Source organism: Fulmarus glacialis, unplaced genomic scaffold (genome assembly GCF_000690835.1).
Source record: "Fulmarus glacialis isolate BGI_N327 unplaced genomic scaffold, ASM69083v1 scaffold1189, whole genome shotgun sequence".
NCBI classification, from domain to species: Eukaryota; Metazoa; Chordata; class Aves; order Procellariiformes; family Procellariidae; genus Fulmarus; species Fulmarus glacialis.
The window spans coordinates 57474-81113 of record NW_009234989.1 but is presented as its reverse complement, the minus strand read 5'-3'; the positions used below and the strand labels follow the sequence as shown (position 1 = coordinate 81113).

General features: G+C 34.4%; 1 protein-coding gene across 3 annotated transcripts in view; it reads right to left on the bottom strand.

Annotated features, from left to right (window-relative positions):
- Nucleotides 1-1669: 1669 nt before the first annotated feature.
- The window catches only part of CEP170 (centrosomal protein 170kDa), a 78778-nt gene continuing 56807 nt past the window's right edge, over nt 1670-23640 (bottom strand). For 2 of the 3 annotated variants that reach the window (XM_009585804.1, XM_009585805.1), the window contains 7 exons: nt 19478-19712; nt 14420-14567; nt 12809-12976; nt 12411-12499; nt 6155-6248; nt 3740-3791; nt 1670-2035 (listed from right to left, as the gene is read on the bottom strand). In XM_009585804.1, the coding sequence (XP_009584099.1) occupies nt 1749-2035; nt 3740-3791; nt 6155-6248; nt 12411-12499; nt 12809-12976; nt 14420-14567; nt 19478-19712 (1073 nt within the window). In that variant the 3' untranslated portion in view covers nt 1670-1748. Of the gene's footprint in view, nt 2036-3739; nt 3792-6154; nt 6249-12410; nt 12500-12808; nt 12977-14389; nt 14568-19477; nt 19713-23640 lie in introns of all 3 variants that reach the window. The other variant, XM_009585803.1, reaches the window with a different exon arrangement.

The window sequence follows — 23640 nt, the reverse complement described above, 5'->3', positions numbered from 1 at the left end:
CTCTAGTTTTGATTTATTTTTGCCCTTCTGCACCTTCTAAAACTTTTCTTGTAGCCTCTGTAAACTAGTGTAGTTCAGGCTTCCACAGTTAGCTGGAGTAGAGCATATTGAGTCATACATGAAGGCTGTTTGCTTTTAATTTTTTTAAAGAAAATATGAAATCCATTATACAACAGATTAGTGGTTTTGTTTTTACATCTCTACAAAAAAAGTTTTTGCATTTTTATTAACTGGTCCAACTTTAACTGACTTCTGAAAGCCTGTACAATTTAAAAGTGTACAGAAAGTAGTTTTTTTTAAACAAATGTCATATAGGTTTATTGCTGAAATATTAAAGACCATTTCATAAAAGCTGCAAAACTGTATCTTTAACCTTAATATATAGAGACTGATGCAAACATAGGAAAATTCCAGTCTATTAGTTACATTTAACAGAAATAACATTCCTCCAAATTACAGTGTTCTGGAAATGCAAAGTAATTTACTTTTATTTTTATTATTATTTCCAAATGTTAAGTTACTGGGACAACTTATAAGGAAAACAGGCTTATATAGGAAACTTTAAATAGACTTGCTTTTCCATGGTAGAAGCAAAATGTCTATGTTAGCAGTCGTCTTCCAGAATCCTTTTAAATATGTGAGACAGAGACAGCTTTACTAGCAAGACTACAGGAAAATATACAGAAGCAAATAAAATCATTTGCTTGGGAGTGCATCTATCGATCAAGCAAATTATGACAACTCTATTTCCAAGTCCCCTAAAGAAAATTTTACATCTCATGATCATTCCAAGGAACAGTAATTTTTTCTGTAAGCTTCTGTTGCATTTTAATTGGTGAGAGCCCATTTGCCTCAATATGCTTTAAAATGTCCCACATTGCTGTATGTTTAAATTTGTTTCCTAGTTTTAACAAACATTTGGACAGAAATGAGATATGAAATACTTCTACTTTCATTAACATTAAAAAGACATTTGAAGAAGATCAAAAAGTGCCAAATAGTCCTTTCAGAAAGTGGATTAAAACACTGCAATGATAATACAAGTACAGTATTATCAGTTTTCTATGTACACCAAAACACTGCTTGCTGTTTAATGATACCGATATGTTCACCCATCACTCCCAGCAAATCTTAGTGCAAACATAATATGTGAACTTTGTAAACCCCAAGACAATTTACGCAGCAACAAGGTTATATAAATCACAGAACTGTGAGATTTTCAGTACACAAGAATGAATGCTTTCTGAAATCTGTCTTACCTTTTGCAGTAATGTGTCATTGTAGTCAAAGATAATGTTTCCTATATAAATCATCTAATTCAGAATCAAATGTAACTGTTCAACAGTTCTGTACAAACTTTAGTGGAGGAAGTCCATTCATTAAGAGCAGCTTGGCAAAGAGATCTGGGGTTTCAGTAACATTAAATGTTAGACTGCTTGCATGGCTTTTAAAAAGAAATAAATCTATTAAGGGAAAACCGCTGATATAATAATTCTTTTGCAAAGCACACAACCACAAAGGGCAAACCTGCCACAATCTGCTTTCCTACACTGGTATCTATGCGTATCTTTATGATTTGAAAAGAATTTGTGTGACAATCAAAGCATCACAGTTAAAGAAAACTGGTTTAATAAAACAACTGCTGTTCAACCAAGCCTTTTTTTTTTTAAATTATAAAACCAATATTGTAATTTTTCCTTTATTCCTAAACATTCCACATGAAAAGTTTTTGTATCCACACTGAGATGTCACTCACGCAGGGTGGCATCTTCTTCTTCCCCATCTGGGTTAAACCTATTGAAATGTATGCTGAAATCTGACTCGGATTCAGCATTCTCAAATTCAGCTGCAACAGGGACGGCGGCGGGTCGAAGAGCCCGAGCTTCGGGCTGGCAGTTTGGCTGCACTTGAGGGCGGGTACTTTGGGAAACGGGACTGGACTTCGGCTTCGGCTGAGCTGGTAAGATGGGGCTGGCAAATCCCAAGTTGCTCAGAGCATCCAGGGTACCATCAGGGTCGATCATAGCATTAATTGCTAAGCAATCAAGAAAAGATGAAAGGGATAGGGAAGAAACCATGAAATATAAGATTTTCTGTTACCACAAAAAATACGAAAATCCTGTTCTAACATTTTTTATTTTTATGATGACAGACACGAGCTTTTATGTCTGTTGCCCACTACAAAGGAGTGGTGTATCCAACATATATGTAGCTGATACATATATTTAAAAGCATTTACATGAATTCATCTAAAAGCATTTAGATGAAATGAAACTGCACAAACTAAACACTGCCTGATGCGTGGACAGGAAAGAGAGATGACAAACTGTCTATGATTGGCTTATAGGGACTGAAAGATGGGATTTTTAGTCATGTTTAAGGGGCTTTTTCTCTAACACTACCATTTTATTACGCTTCATTCAACCCCCCTCCCCCAAATATCCATAGCTGTTAATTCCATGATTGAATGAAATTTATATAAAAGAGCAATCATTTATCCTTTTTAATGCATAATGATGGACTTACTGTCCCTCTCCCTCCACATAGTGAGGGCAAACTGAAGCACCTAGTACAATTTCATTTTACTGTACTATTAACACGTTGTCACATTTAACAGAACCTCTCTCTTTTTTATTTCCAAAACTGTACTAACATCTATTCGAACACCACTGCGTACACAAGGAAATGATTTGGCTTTATTTCTTTGTTATGTTCTCTAAACACAATATAGTTTGTAATAAAATAACATTTTTTAATTATAGCTGAGCATGAAACAAATACTAATTTGTCTATAAAGGTGGCTAACGATTCCTCCTGAAACATTCTTTTTTAAAACATGTTTTATTGTAGGAGTAAATCTGAATACTAAAAATAACAAATATAGGAAATTTACAACAAATACAATAATGATTATATATAAGCATGGACCACTAATCCATTTGACCACTCCAAATTAAACAATAAACTAAGTATAAACAACACACAAATAAGATGGCAAGTTCTTTTAAAAATATACTCAGTTTTTAAGTTGATTTTGAGAAATGGGTATGTGTCTAAATAGCAGACTTTGTAAGCACAACATACTACTTTCGGTTTTATACATAGATAAGTCTTTGCACATGAAAAGCAAAGTAACTTTTCTATTTTGTAGTATGTGGGCTCCACAATTACAGAGAGTGGATTCAGTAGTGTGAAGGGATTCAGTAGTGTGAAGGGAAGATGTCAAGAGCTAATCCTAAATTTTCATTTTATCGTATCAGATAAAGGTTTTTTTTTGAGATTTCCTATAAATTATGGTCCCAGTGCATTCCTTATACTGAATTGTGCTACACATGAGGGTATTATTAATGTGCAAAAAGGGTATTATTAATGTACTTTATAAAGCCTAATCTCAGGATTCTCTATCACCTACGCTTCAACGTTTACCCATTAAAATATTTCTATTAAGAATGTTTCACAAATAATTCCTTTGGGATTCTTTGGACTATTTCATTTTTCGTTGAGCTTTCCTCACCTATATAAAAAGATATCATCACTCTCCTGTTTTAAAACAACTCAGTGATGTTTCTTTACCAAATGTGCCAGCAATTATATGATATTAATGTACGTAACTGATACTGTGAATATAATTTAATAAAATGTGGTAACTTTGTTTCATGATATACATACATATATAGGTATATATCAAAAAAATTTAAAGCAAGCAAAAACAAAAGAGAAAAGTGAAAAAGATTTGTACCTTGCAGCTGTTTCTCAACTCGTTTCAGTTCCTGTAAGATTGATGATATTTCCTAGGAAAGAAACAAACGTATTTCATTAAGGAAAAAGAGACTCAAACTACCTATCAGTAGTAAACAATCCCCCTCCCCAATCTTTGCAATATGCTATTTGGGTTGTCCCTCCTGGTATCAAGAACACCCTTGCTGGCCCAGCCACATCCACCATGGGTCATGGGTGGCAGTGCTTGAGGCTAGACAGGCGTGGCCCACTCAGAAATCAAGAGCTCCTCCGCACTGGCTGATTGCTAGGGTCAACGAAACCTTGCTCTGTCCCTTGCCCATCTGCCTGCGCTACTTCTTCTCAAGCACAGACTCATAGACACCACGGTTCTGTAGAAATGGGGCAAAGTGACAGCAAACCTTTAAAGAAAAGTTACAGTATAAACCCAGTATTAATGGAATAGGGTGATTTATAACCTTGTTCAGATGTCAGTCAGAATAGTAAGATGACTGTATCAGGATTTTGTCTGCAACCGTTGGGCCCTGTGCCCACGAGACCCTGTACAGCACACCAACGTTGGGTCCTCAGCACTCGTTTGCCTTACAGATTTTTCTCCTCTGTGCTGCACTACTTGCTAACACAGACGTAGCCACAGCAACACACTCAGAAACACAACAATCATTAAATGTACCACATCTTAAATTATAAATATGTAAATCCTACAATTGAAGGATCCTACACTGAAGAATACTGTTAATCCAACTGCTGACGAGAGCTATCAGTGGTCTTCAAAAGCTGATAATTTTCAAAGGCACTGATTTCAGAAACCCATTTAACCCATTTCAGAAACCCATTCTGTACTAAGTAATGTGATTTTTGTGGGTGACAAAGAGATTGATTATGTTGGATTTTACAAAATCATTATCTTTAAGCAGATTCCACATCTGAGCTGGACATAAATGTCCCAAGGACAAAACAAACATCAGCTACAATTGTCCTCTGTTAACTTTTAATTCTGAGGTAAAAATAAGCACTGCATTTGAACAATATATTGCTCTGAAAACTGAGCAGAAACTTGAAAATCAGTGCATAGACAAAAAAAAACCCATATACTTTCAAACAATGCAAGATGCTCTAATGCATTAAAAAAAAATTTTGTAAAATGCTGAATTTAGGAATAAATATACAACTAATCTTTTTCTTTTTTAATGGGCCTTAAAGCCCCATATTCATGGCATTTAGAATAGAAAACACTAAACTCTGATCTTATTCTGGAAATGGATAGGATAAGAGAAACTCCTTATATTATCATATTTCTAAAATCAGAAACTTCCATGAGTAACTTCCTTAATTAAACTTTAAAAAAAAAACCCAAACTGTCAGTGTATCTAATAAATTATAACACTGAGTTACTAATGATTGCTCTTAAAAAATATACCACTCTGCACTTACGGGCCAAGTTTTTAATACTTCCAGGAAAAATCAATCTGGATGAGTTTAATAACTCATGATGAGCTAACAGAGAAGTGCTAGCCAGTTCAATGCCAGAGGAAATGTTTTCACAGTTTGCTTCTGAGCAGTCCAGTACAAAGTATGTGAGAAGGAGTTTCCACTCCCACATTTCCCTCAGAAAAGAAAACTGCCTCTGTAAGCTGACATTCTTAACAGCACGATGCTCCAGACAGGATAATGTAGCTAGACCCTCCGCCTGCTCTCACATGCAGAGATGTTTTTCAAACACTATGCTCTTTGTTTAGAAGCAGAGGAGAAGCATACTAGGAAACAACATGTGTGCTCTGTTCCCTCACATTGTCACACAATCTGGTCATGAAATGGCCCTAATTAGGCAGGGGTAGAAGACTACATGAATCAACTAGAGTTGTAGTTGGTACCCTACGTTATCGCTTCCACACAAAATCAACGTGATTATTTTTCATTGGAGAATGCTTTTATTGCAATGTGTCTACAGATTATTTTCATTCACATATAGCAAGATACAACTATTTCTCAAAATATTAATTATCAGTATTAATAGTATTAAGTATTATATATTAAGTATTAATAATCAGTACGTAAAGTAGTCTTTAGATTGTAAAATAAGTTCATTCAAAAGCAAACCAACATTCAAACTAATGGTTGCTACCTTTTGTTAAACAAAACTACTGATGGTCTATATATAGTCTAAATGCCTTTTATTGCATTCTTATCTGAGAATTTTACCTGAACAGTTACTTAAGACTGTTTCTTTATGAGATAGTAAGTCTTAGTAATTATTAAAGAAGATTAGGTTTATTCTTGAAATATACTGAGTGTCTAAATAAAACCTTTTAAAGATTTTTGCCTTTATTTCATTGAAAATAACACATTCCTCTAATGATTATTTAGAAATTAGATAAGAGGCTCGTTCAATCCCAGAAAAGATAACTATTCATACCATGCTTGATGTTTTCACAATAGGAACTTCACTTTCAGCTCGCAGCTTGTTTTCAATTTCTTCCCAATTTCTGTCTTTGTCCTTAAATAATATTCTAGAAGAAATTAATTCAGGAACAGTATGTTTAAAATAGACAAAAATAAACAAACTAAAACTGAAAGATTAGATACATGATACAAGAAAGCAGCATAGAGCACTGAATAAAACTAAAATCTGAAATATTGAAAACTGACAGAATCCAACCATACAGTTTAAATTTTCAGGGAAGCACACGGGGTTTCAGTAATATAATTATTACTGACATTAAAATGGCAGTTCTGTAGCTAAATACTTGCTTATGGTGTTGAAAAGACACAGCTGATTCTTTCCTCCAGCACTGAGACATTTTTTTAAAAAAACAACTATTTTATAGTAGTCAGAGAATTCCTTATTAACACTGCATTTTATAATAATTGCAAAACAGAAGAGAAAGATTAACAATGGTAAATAAATGCAACTCTTTTACATTTGTATTTTATATTAATTTAATGAAAAATAAACCACTTCAGAAAATTAAAAGAAAAATGCATTTCATAGAAGTTGCTTTCATTGAAAAGTCTCAAAGCAGAAATTGTATATATATGATTTAGTAATATAAGTATCACTTGTATTACATGTTTAAAGAAGTCACTTCTATTATTTGTAAAACCCATACTGTGAGATTCCCCATTTTTTAATGCTTTGCTTCCCTGCTGTAATAAATAATTTTTGTTTTCATTGTTGTATCATAAACATCATTTAAGCCATCTACATTTGCACAATTGAAACAAAGAAAAAAAAAAAGGAACATGCGGATATTTAAGGTCTGGGTTTTCTTTTTTTTTAAATGACACCATGATGACATAGAGGAGTCCAAATCCACTTCTTTTCTAATTGGTATTTCAGAGTTGGAAGTACAAAACCAGCTGCAGTAAAACTGCTAAGCAAACAAACAAACCAATTTAAAATCATGACCAAAAAGCAGTACATTTTAAAGAAGTTATTACTGTAGGTAGGTCTCTGAGGAAATAATTTTTAAGGTGGAAATTCATGATACCTTGCATCTCATAAAGACTAAGAATTTGAAAAAAGCTGGGAGACTTAGTACTGCATTTCTTTAAATCTTTCTTCCGTTATTTATACCCTATGGAAAATCCCACTCTCTATTATTACCCTGTCAAGAAAGTCTAGTTTTTCAAAACATGTACCCTGTATTATCTCATCAGTACACAGATGTCCGTAGACAGCCCATCCAGAAGCTGCTTTAACCCTTCATCTCTCTTTGAGGTCTTCACTCGCTGCTGCTTCAGAACATGTTTTTGTCAGATGTTTCACTGAGAGAAAGTGCTACTCTCATGACACAATGTCACTTCTGCAAGTGACTTCAGTGTATTAATGTACAAAGCATACAAAGAGTAAACATTAATACATACTACTTCTTGGGGAAGGAAAAAATAAATTAAAATAAATTAAAAGTAATCAAAACTACAGTGAAGAAAACATGAAACACTTTATGGCCTCAACTAGTGCCATCATCTTGTAACAAAGTTGATCATCAGAGATCTGACAAGATTGCTTTTATGTTCCGGAAGGGAGTGCAAAAGCTTGCAAAGCCATACAACTGCAAACCTACATACCAGAAAGTCCAATTAAAATGGAAAATGTAGGACTTGCCTGACACTCATGAGTTTAAGTAAATAAAACGCAGAGCCAATCAAATCCTTTATAGGATCTTACACTAAAAACCAGGCAACTCCTGGAAATATTTTGATTCAGTATACAGAGAATCTTACACAGGTATACTTTCCGTCCTTTAAAAGCATTTATATCACTCTGGATTTTACATAAAAAATAAGGCTTTAGTTAGCAGTAAACAGCATTAGCAGGAAAGATATAGAAGTTATTGTAACACTGCTTGGGTTTTTTAAATTTACCTTCTTGCTCATGTTATATTAAAATACTTCTATGTATGTGATTAATGGCTTTGCTTGTGTATGTGGTGTTTTCAGTCTTACCCTCTTTTAGAGATCATGTTCTTACTTCTCTTTTAGAATTTGAAAGCTTTCCATTTCATAGATCATTTTATTAAAAAAAAAAGAGGAAAAAAATGAAAACAGTAATTTAAAAAAATAGTTATTATTTCCACTATAAAGTGGACAGGCCAATTTGTTTTTGCTGTAATTTTAGGAAGCCTATTTCTTTTTTACAACACTTTTTTCAATTCTTCATTTAGTACATTTTAACCTCCCGGGGGTCTTCATCCTTGTCTCCTTTGCTATTCCTCCTTCTAACCATACTCTTTATATTAAAAGAACATACTTGTAAATGCCTGCCGCCTTCTGCTTTTGCCTTTCCTACTTTCTGGGGCAAATCTGTCTGAACTTTCTTATTTGGTTGTGCTCAGTCTCCATTTTTCTTTCATTGCACTTTGCAGGATGCAAACTGAGAGGCTGACAAGTAGTACCTGCACTGACCTGAATGCTTTGCCTAGATTTTGCCTGACTGAAGAGGTACTTTCCTGCTACAAAGCAAGCCAATAATACTGTATTCACATTGTAGAGCACTGATAAAACCACGTAGGTATTCTCACTGCAAAACCTACTTACCTCTTCCCTCTGTACTCTCTGAAAATTCCTACAAAGTCATTATAATATATAAAAGGCAGAAAAGCACACAAATGGCTTATCTGTTTTCTGAGAAGCCACCACAGTAATTTGTTAGCAAAGACCGGGTTATGGGATACATGGCAAGAATGCTGCAGAATTTTTAAATATAATGTAGTTTTGTGTACAGCAGCAGATAATAACCTAACTGATTATACAAAGTAATGAATAAAAATAAATTATAAAAAAAGTAACTTAGCAATAACCAAGCTATGACCTTATCCTGAAGAAAATTACAAATGTATAGAGAATTTGGTGAAAGGAAAGAACCAGGCACCTGAATCTGGTTCAATTTGAACACCACGCTAGGACTTGGGGAAAAAAACCCAGTTTGGCCAGCCCTGGGAGAACTTAGCCACGGAATACAGCATCAAAAGCTTGTCTCAATCCTGTTTCTTAATATAAGGTAGGAACGATGACAGAACACAGTGGAACTCGGGACATTATTTATAAATTAGAAAACAGCTCTAATGAAGTGGAGAAGAAACTAGTCAAGCAAAAAGATATATATTTCCTTTTATCCTCATAATTTATTTTCATGATTGATTTCAGCTCATTTTAATTTCTGATAGATTCGCTTATCAAGAATGACTGAAAATATTTATGTTCCTAATACTTTAGCCAAAGTGAAACTGGTCTTTTTGTAAAGCTAGCTATTGCAACTAAAATATAACAGAAAGAAGAGTGTTCACATTCACGGGAAGCACAGTCCTTTCTCCATTTGGACCCAGTTAGGAAGGATGCAATTTTTTTAATACGTATGATGCGATTTGTAAGGACCGTAATTGCCCTATACTGTCTCTGCTCTCATTAGAGAGGTTTACATTGGTGAACAAGAAAATTTGAGATAGGACTTTTAACACACAGTCAGGCTTACTGGCCTACCCTTATTGGTGCCTCTATAAATTTCTCCTCTCCTTTCAGGTTCAAGTACTTTGGAAAAATACACAACTGCTAGCTTGACAAATCCTGATTGATTCTCACTCCATCTGTTCTGGGCAGAAATTTTAACTGGCTTAACTCCAGTAAAAGGAATAGAAGCACACCAGTTGGTTGAATTCATGCACATTAAAACAAAGCTAAGGTAAAATCTGTAATAGGTCTTAGCTGCCTTATATGCTCTCTAAAAACAATTCTAAAACTATTGTTGTTTTTCTGATTCAAAATACTAATGATGTTATGAATAACATCATATTATTCAAATCCATTCTGAGCAGCAGGAAAAGGAAGTTTTGATCACAGCTCCGCGGAATATGCCAAATAATTGCTTATTAATTAAAATTTCTCCACTATATTTTCATGGAAATATGCAGTGCCACTCTCTTTAAATGTATATAAAATGTTTATAATATCATACATGATCACATCATTATTACATTGATTGCAATGTAGCTGACTTACCTTTTAAGCTCAGAAAATTAATCAGAAAAGTGTAAGACTTGATTTTATAGTCACCTGCTTTTCTCTGAATGAATTTGCATATATAAATTTGTTTTAACTCACTGTACTGAACTCAGTTTTTTATGTTAAGTAAACTACAGCGGTGCTAGCAACATATTTACAGATCAGAAACTGCTAACCATCAAGAAAAATCAGCACAATGAAAAAGGTAGAGTATCTACTATCTACTGCTTCTGAGGAATTTAAGATACGTATCATCCTAGACGCCTACCACAAATAACTCAGTCAATAAGCAAGATTCTTGTTCCAATGATGCAGCTTTAAAAGGAAAAAAAAATATATTGGTAAGCAGAGTTCCTTACGGATGTCACTGTATTTTCCCAGAGAATTATGCGCACAACAAAACTCCATGTAATATTTTGTTTCTATTTATAATTGCAAACGCCTTTTAAAATGACTTTCAAAGAATGGTCACGCTTAAGTACCTCTTCACATGTATTTATCTGCTCGTTTTTTTGAGATCAGCTATTCAAGTAAATGATAGCATGCACAGGTTGATTAAACTTGTTCAAGTTGTGAACTTTTGCATAATTTGTAATAAATTCCGCATAATGAAGTTGAACTCTGTTAATTTGGCACAGCTTTTAAGAGTAACTATATTGTACACCTGCATTTCACAAACTCATTTGTATCTGAAATTTACACAGCAAAAGACATTTATGTCTTTTGTTTAAGTATATTCAAATAAATAGTATAAAAGAACGTAGCTGGCGAAACTAGAGAGGGAAAGGCAGCAAATGGCACGTTTCCCATATTATAATTCTGCAGCCCCAGAATGGCGAGTTGGAAAAAGAGAAATGAGATGAGTATCAGTCCAGGAACATGTTCCAAGATAGGGGAAATAAGGTACTCACAAATGTTACCTGTAACCACCAGTAAAAACAACACACAAAAAACCTTAGAACAGAAATAATAAGAATGGGCTGCAGGCTTTTAAAGACTTGATTCTTCACCCAGTGATACTCCTCCTGCTAGAAATAGCAGAACTAGAAATGGCAGATAACCTACAGTTTTTACTGATTTATATAGATTATTTTTTTTTCTTTTTGATTTCTATGGTCAAGTCTTTTTTGGTACCCCCACAAGAACATAACTTCAGATATGTTAGTATTTTGCTGCTTTTACTAGTTACATCACCCTACGCTGGAATAAATTTGTGATTTGGTGATTAATCTGTCACCCATCTAAGATTTCAATATCTGACACTTCCTAGACAAACTGATCAATTACAGTATTTCCTCATGTATAATTCAGAAAATTATACATGAAGTTCAGCCAAATGACTTTCTTATTTTTCATGTACTCTATTTTAAAATTATTAACTGCACAAAGACATGAAGAAGGACATGTGAATTATACAATCCTGAACTTTGTATTTAGAATTTTCATTTATTCTTGTCAACCAAAGTGGTCACCAAATGGTTGTACACTCACTCATTCAAGTTAAATGGAGCTGTTGGTAGAGCAACATGTTATCATTTTTGACATGTCTATACTTCCTGTAAGCTACTATGACATTTTATGCAGGAATCTAACGATCTAAGCAGGAATTTTCAATTAAAAATAACAGATGGTTACATCCGTTATTTTAGATTTAGAACTCAATAGTGACCACACTGTCTCCAGAGCAATCCTTCTTTTTCAGAAGGATTTACTGAAACTGCTCTCCTCTGTACCATTTGTTTTTCTTCCTAAAACGGGTGATCCCTACAACAACTTCGCAAACATAAAAGGCCTGATTTTACAGTTCAGCAACATTTTAACCTTATCTTTTAAGAAAGGGAGTTTTACAAGACTTGCATAGAGGTCATATAGATTTTGCACAGCATTTGCATGTGTTGGAACAGCTCCTCTGCTGGAAGTATGATGGATATGTAAACTTTGCTGATATTTATCTTCATATAATGTGAAATACACAGAAGCAATAATGGAAAAATTATTCATCCCAAATCTTTCTGAACGCTAAAAAGGCCATAGGTAACATTGCTTTTTTAAAACACAAGTTGCTACTAAATACATTTCCTCTATCTGTATTATACATATCTCTTCTACTAGTAGGAATGTTGACAAGAGCAGAACATTTTCAGTAATAACAATAATTTTTAAAAACCCACCTGATTTTGCCAGCTGTTTTGTCTATGGATTGTCTTATCTTGCGAGAAAATTGGAAGACTGAGGACAACAGCAAACTGTCCCCCATAACCTGCAATAGGTTTTCAATAAAAAATATATTATTAGTTTAATGGGAATTAAATACAAACAATTCCATGTATTCTGAAATCCTTTTTTTATCTTTAAAAAAAGTCATACTTGTGTTCTAATTAGTATCATACAATCAATCATATTTTAGAACATTTTGCAAATTAAATAATACACAAATATTTTTTTCCAGTATTAATGCCACCTGCTACAGGTAAGAAAGAAAGGATAGTGTCTAGAATATTAAGTGGGGAGACAACTGTAGAAGCTTAAAATAGACACATTACTATAGAGAATCCTGTCATGTACTCACTTCATCTCTGCTCCAAGTCCTTCTGCGAGTAATTGTTGGGGGATCAAGGGCATCTGTTAGCTGAGGTCTAGCATCATTAGGCCGACCATTCCCCTCTGGTGGTTTGGCATGCACTAGTGGAGGGATTTTTCTAAAATTGAGACTTTCATCAAATACTCGGTCAACCAACTGGGGGTAAAAGAAAAATGCAGTTTATGAAACCTACTGGATACATGCAAGATCAGATTAATATTTTTTTCCTTCTGAAACAGTTTACAAAAAGCCCATCAAATAAAAATAATTCTGCTGTCTTGCATAGTATAAAATGATGTATCTCCTATGTAACAATACCTTGTAAAAATGAAGGTCGTCTTTTCAAATACCAGATATACATGGCAAAATTAGACTACCCCACAGAAATTTTGCTTATGGACAGGTAACATGATAGTTACCTATAAACTGGTATTGAATAATTTATTCCTTCGATTAATGGAATATATCTGTGGAATTAAGTACAGGACTATCAAATTTAGGGTTTTTTTCCAGATTAGTCATAGTGTTACAGAAACACCTATACCTACTTAAAGGAGATACTGCCACCTGCAGTAGTATGTACACACCGTACAATATTTTTTTAAGAAGAAAATAATTGTTTAATAATAGAAAAATCAGAGTGATCTAACTGGATCTGAGAAAATGAGCACTTTACTTCCTTAAAGTTTAGCCATAAGTCCATGAGAATTAAAAACAAAATCTATGGGAGTGCAGTTACAATTTTTCTAAGTACACAACTCACAGATCTCTTATCACTGTTTATATCTTTTTTTCCACAGAAAATGACAGTATTACACTAAACACAGTAAACTAATGTATTAACCAAACTTTATGCACACAAAAATGAATAAACACATTTTGAAAGGAATACTAGAAGAAAAAAATGCAGTAAACATTTACAACATATTAGGGTGAATTGTAATATGGTAGAAAGTGATGATTTAAATTCAGATTAACATGTTTACCAGCATTAGACCTGTGATGGTTACTAGAACAAGTTAGTCAATATATTCATAGAACAGCACACCAGAGATAGTCAAAGAAAATAAGAATTATTAGAAGCAGAAGGGACACTTATTTCAAGGCCATTTTTGACAATGTTATTAAGAAAGAGTTATTGTTAACTGATGGTACCTAAGTATTCCAGTGTTCAGAAGATGAAACTTTAATGTCACCTGTGAAAAGAGGGACTTTTTTGTTTTTAATAGCTATGCAAAGTATTAAATGTATACATTTATATATATTTGTGCATACATACTAGCATCTTTAAATGCACTTAGATACTATCCAACAGTATCTAAGGCTACAGACAAGCAAGAAACAAATAACTATCTTGTCCTATGTTCGTGGAAAAAAAGAGACAGACAGGTAGTATGCAACCTTTTGACAAGCTGTGTTCATAGAATAATTTCTGGGTTGTTTGTTGAAACATAAAGGAACTTTAAATCAAGAAAACAATGTAGCGATCATGCATACGGGTTGAGTGGAAATAACTAAAAAAGGCTATGCAAAATGCTAAAAGCAAAAGAAATAAAGAAAAGGAAGAACCTTATGCATTTCTCCATGAAGATCTCCTACCTCTTCTCTAGTGTCTATGGCAGAGCCAGGGGTGGTGGCAGCAGTGCTTACTGTGGTACTGGGGGCAGTGCCTGACGAAGTCACTGAATCTATCTCTCCTGCTACATCGTTGATTTCACGTGCGATGAGAGCCAGATCTTGACTGATCCTAGTAATAAAGAGAGTGTTACATTCTCCCCTACAAATACTTCTGGACCAGTAGAGCCCAGCCTGCATCTTTGAGCTTCTAAGTTCTAGTTCCTGATAATTGTGCTATGAAAACGTGTATGCCCTTCTACACTGACAGTTAATCTGTAGAACCATAAAAGCAAATTTTTAACTGAAGCTTTTAGTAACATGCCTTTCTAGAGGAAGAAGATAGAAGGCAATCTCAAAAGACAGAGCATCCTTGTTTTCTTTCTACGATTCTCAGGCAGAGATGTGTGCAACGTGCAGTAAATCCGACACATGGGATGCACTGAAATACGCTGAAAATACTGCACAGATGACCTGTGTACATGCAGTAAATCTGAAATATACAGAACATATTTAATTTATACCTCAGTTAACCTACTTGCTAAGAACTTCTTCAGGAACTCTAATTATCTAGCAGCCCTGCAGCTTGCTCAGATCAAGCTGCTTACATGTCTGAAATTCCAGACCAGTACCCTAAAGCCTCAAATTTAGTCGAGACAAGCTTTCTAGTTGGAAAAACAGAACATGCCTGTAAAACCCTGGATATGATAGCACTACACAAATACATCTGAATTCTCAGCTGAAGATTCCTCTTCCTTTCTTCTGATCCGCCACATCAAAAAATAGCTCTGCTCTATATCCTGCTCAGCACAGGGAGGAAGCTTGCCTAGCTCTGCTTGTGCTATTCCTCCCCAGGACACCCCAAAAGAAGCAGGGGAAGAAAAAAAAAAACAAAGCAAAAGCTGAAAGCCCCCTACTGATTGTGGTACCCTGAATCTCCAGCTTGGATCAATCAATTCAGAAGATCTAGAATTCAGAGCAGCCCACCAAGTGATCATCTTTCATACTTCTGTCCGAGAGGACCGAAGGCATAGAAGTCAACAGTGCTAATTTTGCACCACCAAGGATTCTGTGAACAGCAGCACCCGCCACTTAATTGGAAGGAGTTGCACAGCCATGTGACAGTGATGCACACCGTGCTGGCCAGTGCTTGTAAAGGTAAGCTTCTTTCTGCTCTTTATTTTCACTCTGTCTTCAAGTCAAAAAGAATGAACACCGTTGACCTAGATACAGTTTAAGACCGAGTGAGCAGAATTTAAACTAGAATGGCAAACATAATTAGAGAAATTTCCAGTCAAATTCCAACACTGGATTTTGTGGCTAACCATCAGCAATCCGCAATAAAGTGCAACCTTGTGCAGCACAGATACACATATAATTGGGATAAGGCTGTAGAAGAATGTGCGGCAATTACCCGTGACCACTCAAGACAGTATTTCTGAATTCAAACTATCAAAAACTGGAACGCTAAAGCAGAAACCAAGCCAATTGCTCATTTTAATAAATCAAAATATGGTAAGTACCTATTACTACATTAATTAATTTAACCTAATTACTACATCTTCTGGGTCAATTTTAATTTATATTTCGTGTTCTTATATATATATGTACTGTTTAAACTCCAAGGTTTGACTAATATTCTAAGTAGTAGAGATACTAGAGCACCTACTTCCTTTGTGTCACACAACCATACCACTTTTTTTCTTAAACAGGTAAGTTGCTAATAATCACGTTTGAATTTCTGGGACAAATTTTGTTATTTAATGAACAGTAAATAAAATAAAACCCAGGAAATTTCAATTATCAGTAAATCCTCCAGAAAACAAATGTCATTAAACACCATAATCAAAAGTAGTATCAATCAACTAAGACTTAACTCTCCACAGAAATCAGCAATGCTTCAACATGCCACACCCACTTCAACTGAGTCCTTACTAAGCAATCAAAATTACATAAAATGTCAGATGTCTACATAAAAATGAATTCAAATGAATCCTGAAAATATCATTATAAACAACTCTAACATGGATGGCAAGCAACTTGTTAGACAACTGTCATAGTCAAACAAACACTAGTCAAGTGAACAAAATCTGGAATTCGTTTCAGTGTGATAGTAAGCTATAGTCAGTACTCAATAATGTTTCTGTATAGAAACAAACAATATAGACAGAGCACTAAAAAAAAAAGCACTATGAAAAAGAAAATTAGAAACCAGCTGGCCTGACTTTTCATAAATGAAGTTTTCAAGTCATTCTACATTAACTTTTAGAAACAGAAAGTACTGCTTAAGTATAAGGAGTATGTTTTGTATAATCAAGGACAAGAGACTTAGGCTTTAGGTACACGCTATTTATTTTGTTGCAACTGTAGGTTGCCTTGCAGATTTCTAATGCTTCCTGCATCAGACCTAGCAATCATACAAGGCAAATCAATTCAGGTAGGCAAAACTAAAATAAACCTCAAATTCCCTAATCCCCCAACCTGCTCCAGGAAATGTTTCATTAGATTCGCTCAGTGAGCAGACTCCTGCAGCTACAGAGTTACATGAAGGACAGACACAGATTCCAACACACGGGAAAAGGTGCGAACACAGGGCTTGGGATGGGGAGAGCATGACCATCTTTTTCAACAGTGTGGAACTCTAGTTCTTATTTACCTGTAGTGAAAGAATACCCACAGTATTAGAAAAACCACAATGAAATAGGAATTCTTCTAAGATATCTGTAATAGTTCTGAAACTGCTGGATTACCCAAAACATTTTTATGATTAGTCTACTATGTCACACTTCCTACACTGAGTCAGTCTATTTTGTAATGATACTTCAAAATCCTTAAATAAAATATATGTGAAGCTCCTGTTATTCTGAGGGTATATATTCCCTCCAGGCCAAAGTGGTTTTAGATCAAATTTAGTTATTTCATTAAGTTTTTTTAAACACCTCCTTCCACTTTTCAATTTTATTAACATCTGTAAATTGTAGAGTCTGTGAAAAGTGCAAACTGGGTCAATCTTGGAAGACCAGTTAAAATACAATATGATGGTAACATGGATGCAATGAAATGTCTGTCATACAGTCTCTACACTACTTTCAGCTGCACATCTATTTTATGAAATACTTATCTTTACACCTGCCTAATCTAACCAGTTATTCAACAAAAAAAATTAAATCAACCAATTTTAATGAGAACATATAACTATCCTTTCCTTTCTTCAAAACTCTAAACAGAGTTGAAGGGACTCTCATCATAGAGGCTGGACTGAGGGCTGGGAAGGAAAAAAAAAACAGGGTAGGCAATGATAGAGGGGAGACTATGGCTAGCAAGTCAAAGGGAGCAGAGACAAAAATTATCTTATGAAGGACAGAAGTTAAACTTAAAGCCAGGGGAGTAATACTGTGAATCAGTACAAAGAGATACGGAGGCATAGAAAGGATCAACTACCGACCTAGAGCAGGGGGGCTCAACAGAGGCTAACCAAGGAAACTGGTGTTGGAAGCAGTGACAATAGATGACAGTAGTTTGGTATTTCTCAACTGCTGAGTGCTAGCCTTCTTAACCTTAAATATGCTCATTTAAAGTTAATGATCATTTAATATGCAGTTTGTGTGAGATTTCTACGAACAATCACAAATTTGGCGATACCGATTTGAGCCTCTCGCCACATCCACCGGAAATAAAGTAGTTGAAAGAGGTAGGATAAATGCATAGCCTTCAAAACAAATTTAAAACCAGTATCTAAATGAAGAAAATGGTAAGAAGCCCAAAGGAAGAAAAAAACCTGTGAACCTAACTATCAAATAATTTTAGATTGAATCATCAATTACTTCCAGGGTCAATCTCTCCTAATCTCTCCTAGATGAGCAAAATGTACGAAGAAGTTTCGCTGAAGTAGAAGTTCAGCAGCACTTTTTATAAGGAGGAAGTAATATGCTATGGCAATCCTCAATTTTCTTCCCCATATGCACACATTCCTCCCTATATCCATCTCTAACTTCAGATTCTTGGAAAAAAAGAGATGTTTTAGGAAGATGCCTTTGAAGATGTTTATTTCATGATTTATCAAGATGCTATCAGACTCCCTTAAGCATTTTCCCTTTGCACAGACCACACTAGTAAAACAAATGTTGAAAAATATTACCATGAAGAGGAAACAAAAAATAGTTAGTCACACTAAGCAAAACACAATGCTTCACATCTGTGAGACCACAGTGTTAAGATCAATTTTAAAAGGAAAACACTTTTCTTGTTTAGGCTTCCAAATTAAGTTCTGTGAAAAGGTTCAGAACCTGAACACTGGCATCTAAGTTTTAAATACCGTTTATATACTTACATAGTTTTATTTATTTAGTGCAAGCTATTTGAAGTTTTCACTGCCTGGGTATTGCATGATATGGGAATAATTGGGTACCAGAATGCAGAACTGACTACCTTTTCCTTGGTTCACTTGAAGCAGAGTGCTATTAGCAATAACGGAGGAATTCCTATAATAATCTCAGGGACTCGCAACAAAAAAAATTACTTTTTGATGAATACATATGATTTAAATCAGAAAATACCTAACATGAAATAATGTCTCAATAAACCAAAAATTAAAATGAGAACATGGTCTCTCACATTGCCAAAATCACTTTTTCCTCTCTCTGTCACCTATGCATTGATCTGAAATTTTACTTCAATATGAATGTAAAGGTACTACAAAACCAGATATACTTCATCCTCAGGAAATACATCATTAGCAACCAAGAGTTCTACACACAGTACCTCTGCAAGTCCCACTAATGCAACCAGAAGTTCATATTCTGGGATCTGACCATCATAAGTCAGAAATTACTATCATTTTCCATTAGAAAGAGATGTGCTGGTAACATGAGTGTTCTGTCTGCCAGTCTCTCATTAGAAGAATTTTAAATTACCCATTCAGTTAGTGAATGAAAACGGTAAGTAGAGTGATACAAAAAATCCATTAGCTCTCTTTCTCCTATATATGTACCTGTATAACTGGCCGGGTACAAATCTTTGTTATGTTAGAGGTTTAAAACCAACCTTGCTATTTCTTCTCGATGAGCAGTCCAGTCACGAATGTAGTCTTCCTGTTCCTTTATTCTGTGCTTGAATGTATTGCTACTTTGAGCTGCTGTCCCAGCGCTCTGCAGTCGCGTGGTTTTCAGGGCTGGAGAGGTACGTAGACGGGTATGTTTAGGGGAATTACGGTTTGATCCGAATTCATCTTCTGAGGTGGAAGCATAATCTGTAGGAAAGCGCCTCCATCTTGCACTTACTAAATTAGTTTAATTATTAAAAAAGAATTATTATTGCATCTTTTATAAGAAAAAACAATATTATTTCAGTAACATCACAAAAATACACAACTATTCATTATCAATCCCCAAGATAGATACCTCACAAAAGGTTTATTTGCTACATCTTAAAAAGAAAGCTACAAAATCTGTGTTAAATAATAAACACTGATTAATAAAAACATAAAACGGATGCTCTTTGTATAATGGTGAGTGAAATAAGATGTAAAAGCCAGTAATTGTATATGAGCTCAAGCAAACTGTATTACAAAACAAGGGCCCAATTCATTAACATTTAAGTATATAGTCAGATTGCACTTTTTCTGCAGATTTTTCTCCCAAGTTTCATTCAAGGTTTATGTGATACACAAAAAAATGCAGAGACATGAAGGAAGGATGGAGCTGGCACCAAGCCTGGAATGCATGCTTACATAAGGAAAGCATAAAAATCCTAGATGATGCATTATGTATTTAGTACAGAAAAAATGTTAAAATTAATACTGTGTTATAAAAATCAGCAGCACATCTACAAAAACAGAAGCCTCAGAGCAAAAAGCATATATTCTCACATGTAGCACATAAAGCATATACAGCCATGTTGTTGAAGACAGTCTGCAGTATAAGAGAACTAAAACTAAAGAGGAGGCTCTCATCCCCTTATGAATTACTAAAGTCTAGAAAATGCATTTCAGATATGCTGTCCTCAAACATTCCCAGCAGGAAGAGATATCACTAAGTGTAAAGGAATGCTCATCACGACAACCTGCTAAATTCTTGCAGGGGATTTAGTCGCCCAAACTCACTGACATTCATGAGGCTCTATAATTACTACAGAAATTTTAAAAAGTGTGTGATCACCTCTTGGTAATTTAAAAATAATAGATTCAAGTAATATATCTTGGTTTTAGTTTAACAAAAATGCAAGAAGTAATAATGATTTCTCCTGAAACATTTTAAAAAAACATTACAAACGAAGTATACATCAATATGAATTTAAGTAACAAATAATGAAAGTAATTTTTAGTTGAGAAAAGATTTGTGTAATGCTCTCAAAGATTACAGTATGTAGAATATGACATTGGTGCATAAGCTTACATCCCTTCTCTCATATAAATAATGCATTTTTAATCGCTGAAAACAAAAATATGCTTGTGTAATTTTTTTCAGGTTTAAATGTGGGCTTCAAATCATGTCTGGTTCTACTAATTTTTTTTAATATTCTAACCTTACTGAAGAAAATAAAAATGTTTCTCCAGTCAGCTACTGTTCTCTTTTTAGAGGCTTCAAACTTGTTTTGATCTTAGGGAAGTAGAACATAAGCAGAAAAAGCACATTTCCCCACCAACAGCATGCAAGCAATGCGTGACTGAAGTCCAAAGAGCTTTATGAGTTGGGCCCACATTTTATCATGAATTTTTGTTTAAATTCTTTGTCCCGGTTCAAATTATATGCATCAAAACAAATATAAAATTTATCTTAAAATCTCTCAAGTGGGCTAGTCCAGCAACTCAGCACTGTACAATGAGCATATGTAATCATATATTTAAAAACTAAAAACTGAATGAGAAGTGAAATATCAGAAACAGATTTGATTTCTAGTACTCTACCACTGTAAGTTTCAACATCAGGATCTGGGTCTGGGAGAAGCTTGGATTTCTCTGTGTACAAAATAGTGTTTTATCATGTTAATTTGTATTAAAACATTCAGATTAGAAGCATTTGCTTAAATAAAATATATTGATGAGATTAGTCTTAGGTCCTCTTTTCCACCCACGCTTTTTAGGAAAAGATTATTAAATTATACATTCAATCAAAAATACTGAATTTTGTAAAAGTTTAAACATTTCAGAGATACTAACTGAAATGACATCAATAACAATTCTCTACATAGTACCATAACCCCCCCCTACATTTTTTAAGACCATTACATTTTAAGGCCTTAAAATGTTGCTTATTTATATATTATCAACAGGTTTCTCATTAATATGGGGAAAAGGTTATTGCAGACTTAACAGTAAAAATCTCAAAGTTGTATGATTCATGACAAGCAATATCCAAGCACATTTCCCATTATATGTCGCAATATATCCCATATTATATATTTGCACATATATGCTTTTAATACTATTTATAAATTATGCAGCCCCAAAATGTCATTGTCATTTACGTAGATTTCTGAAAGCTATTGTGCAGTTAGTTATCTCGGACACCAAAGACTGTGAATATCAGTACCAATAACCAGAAAATCCTCCAAAACCCTGGCTAAAATAATCAGCTGAAATACCTAATTTGGTGACTACTCTGCAAGAAGTAAAATGTGTTGACAACACCTTAAGCTGGCAAGTTTAATGATTTGGACACCATAATCTCACTTTTAAGATCTGAGGACAGACTTTATTAAGCATATACCTTATAAAATACTCTACTTTCATTGATGCATTGCCTTCTCAAGGTTCATCCATTTCAAAGATCCTGAAATTTGGTGTTCAGTAGTGCAATAATACTAAGGTGCAGTTAATAAGTGTTGTTTTCTCTCCATGCTCAAACCTTTTTTTTTTCCCCCAGAGCTACCTCAACAACTTTGATTAACCTATCTGCTAGTTATTTGCAATGATAGCTAGGTCAGCAAGCCAGCAGAGCTGCCAAACACAACTAGTTGCTCAAGGTCTCTCTGTTCTGACTTAATGCTTAATTTTACAGTTGCAGCTTAGCACTTTTGCATTACACCTGATCCTGTTGTTCATTTTACCAATACATAGCTCCTTCTGTAACACCATCTTCAATTTTCCTCCACAACTGTGAAAAAAGGTCTTTGGTCTTCTCTGTTTTTATTGATCACACTCTGCTGTTTGATGATTCAGTGCCTGGATTAAATCTTTCATTGCTTGTGCTATAAAATTACTAATTCTGCTTCACATGTCTTCACAGTGTTGTCAGTTATCAAGCCTCCTACCACAGAAACACCCTGGTAATTACTTTAATGCTGGTAATTCTCATCCAAGATGTTCCATTTAGCTGCTTGCCCTTTCATTTAAAAGTAAGCAAGGATTAAAAAAGATTCTTGAAATTATGGACTTGCTCACAGCTCTGACAATTTTAATGCTATCATGTTGCAATTCATCTACATGAAGTACAAGACAATAAAAAACCCAGTGACTACATTTTTTTTGCCCCCTTTTTACAGGCATGTATATCTGGACATTCAAAAAGATTTGGGAAACGCAGAAATAATTTTCTCTTTGGCAGACTGGATTTAAGAAGCAAGATTCTGCTGCCAATGTTTAGTGATCTACAATGTGGTAACGTTAACTGAACTGTAATGAGAAGACCCATGGAACATTTTTAATACTTCGATAGCAACCAGTCTTCTGGTAAAAGAAAAAAAAAAACCACCCAAACCCTATATTGGTAATGATCATTCATCTTCCAGTCTTTCTAGGTCCAGGGAGAGAAGAAAATACATCACTGTTATGCCTTGATTAAATGCACCTGAAGTAAAACAGATTCAAACAGTTGAGGCACTTTTATCAGGCATTTCATCAGTAATTTCCAAAAGTGCTAAAATTAAGTGAATTGTTGACTTTTCTAGAAAGAAAATTAAATTCAGGAATTATATGCTTTGGATCGAAAAGCTTCTGCTATGTTCCACCTTCAGTATTGCATACAAGTAACACATTCTATTCAAAGATGTTTTAAATATGTTTATCTAAGGATAAAATAATAAGTAATATTAATAACGATGTGTTGGGTAGTTATTAGCATCATTTTGTAAGATGCTAATGGAAAAATGGGGATGTACTAACTAGTGGCCTATATATAATAGGAGATATGTATATTCACACACTCCTTTATATATACTAGAAGATTACATTACTTTTAAAGCAATTCAGATTTTCCTAAGGTATACTC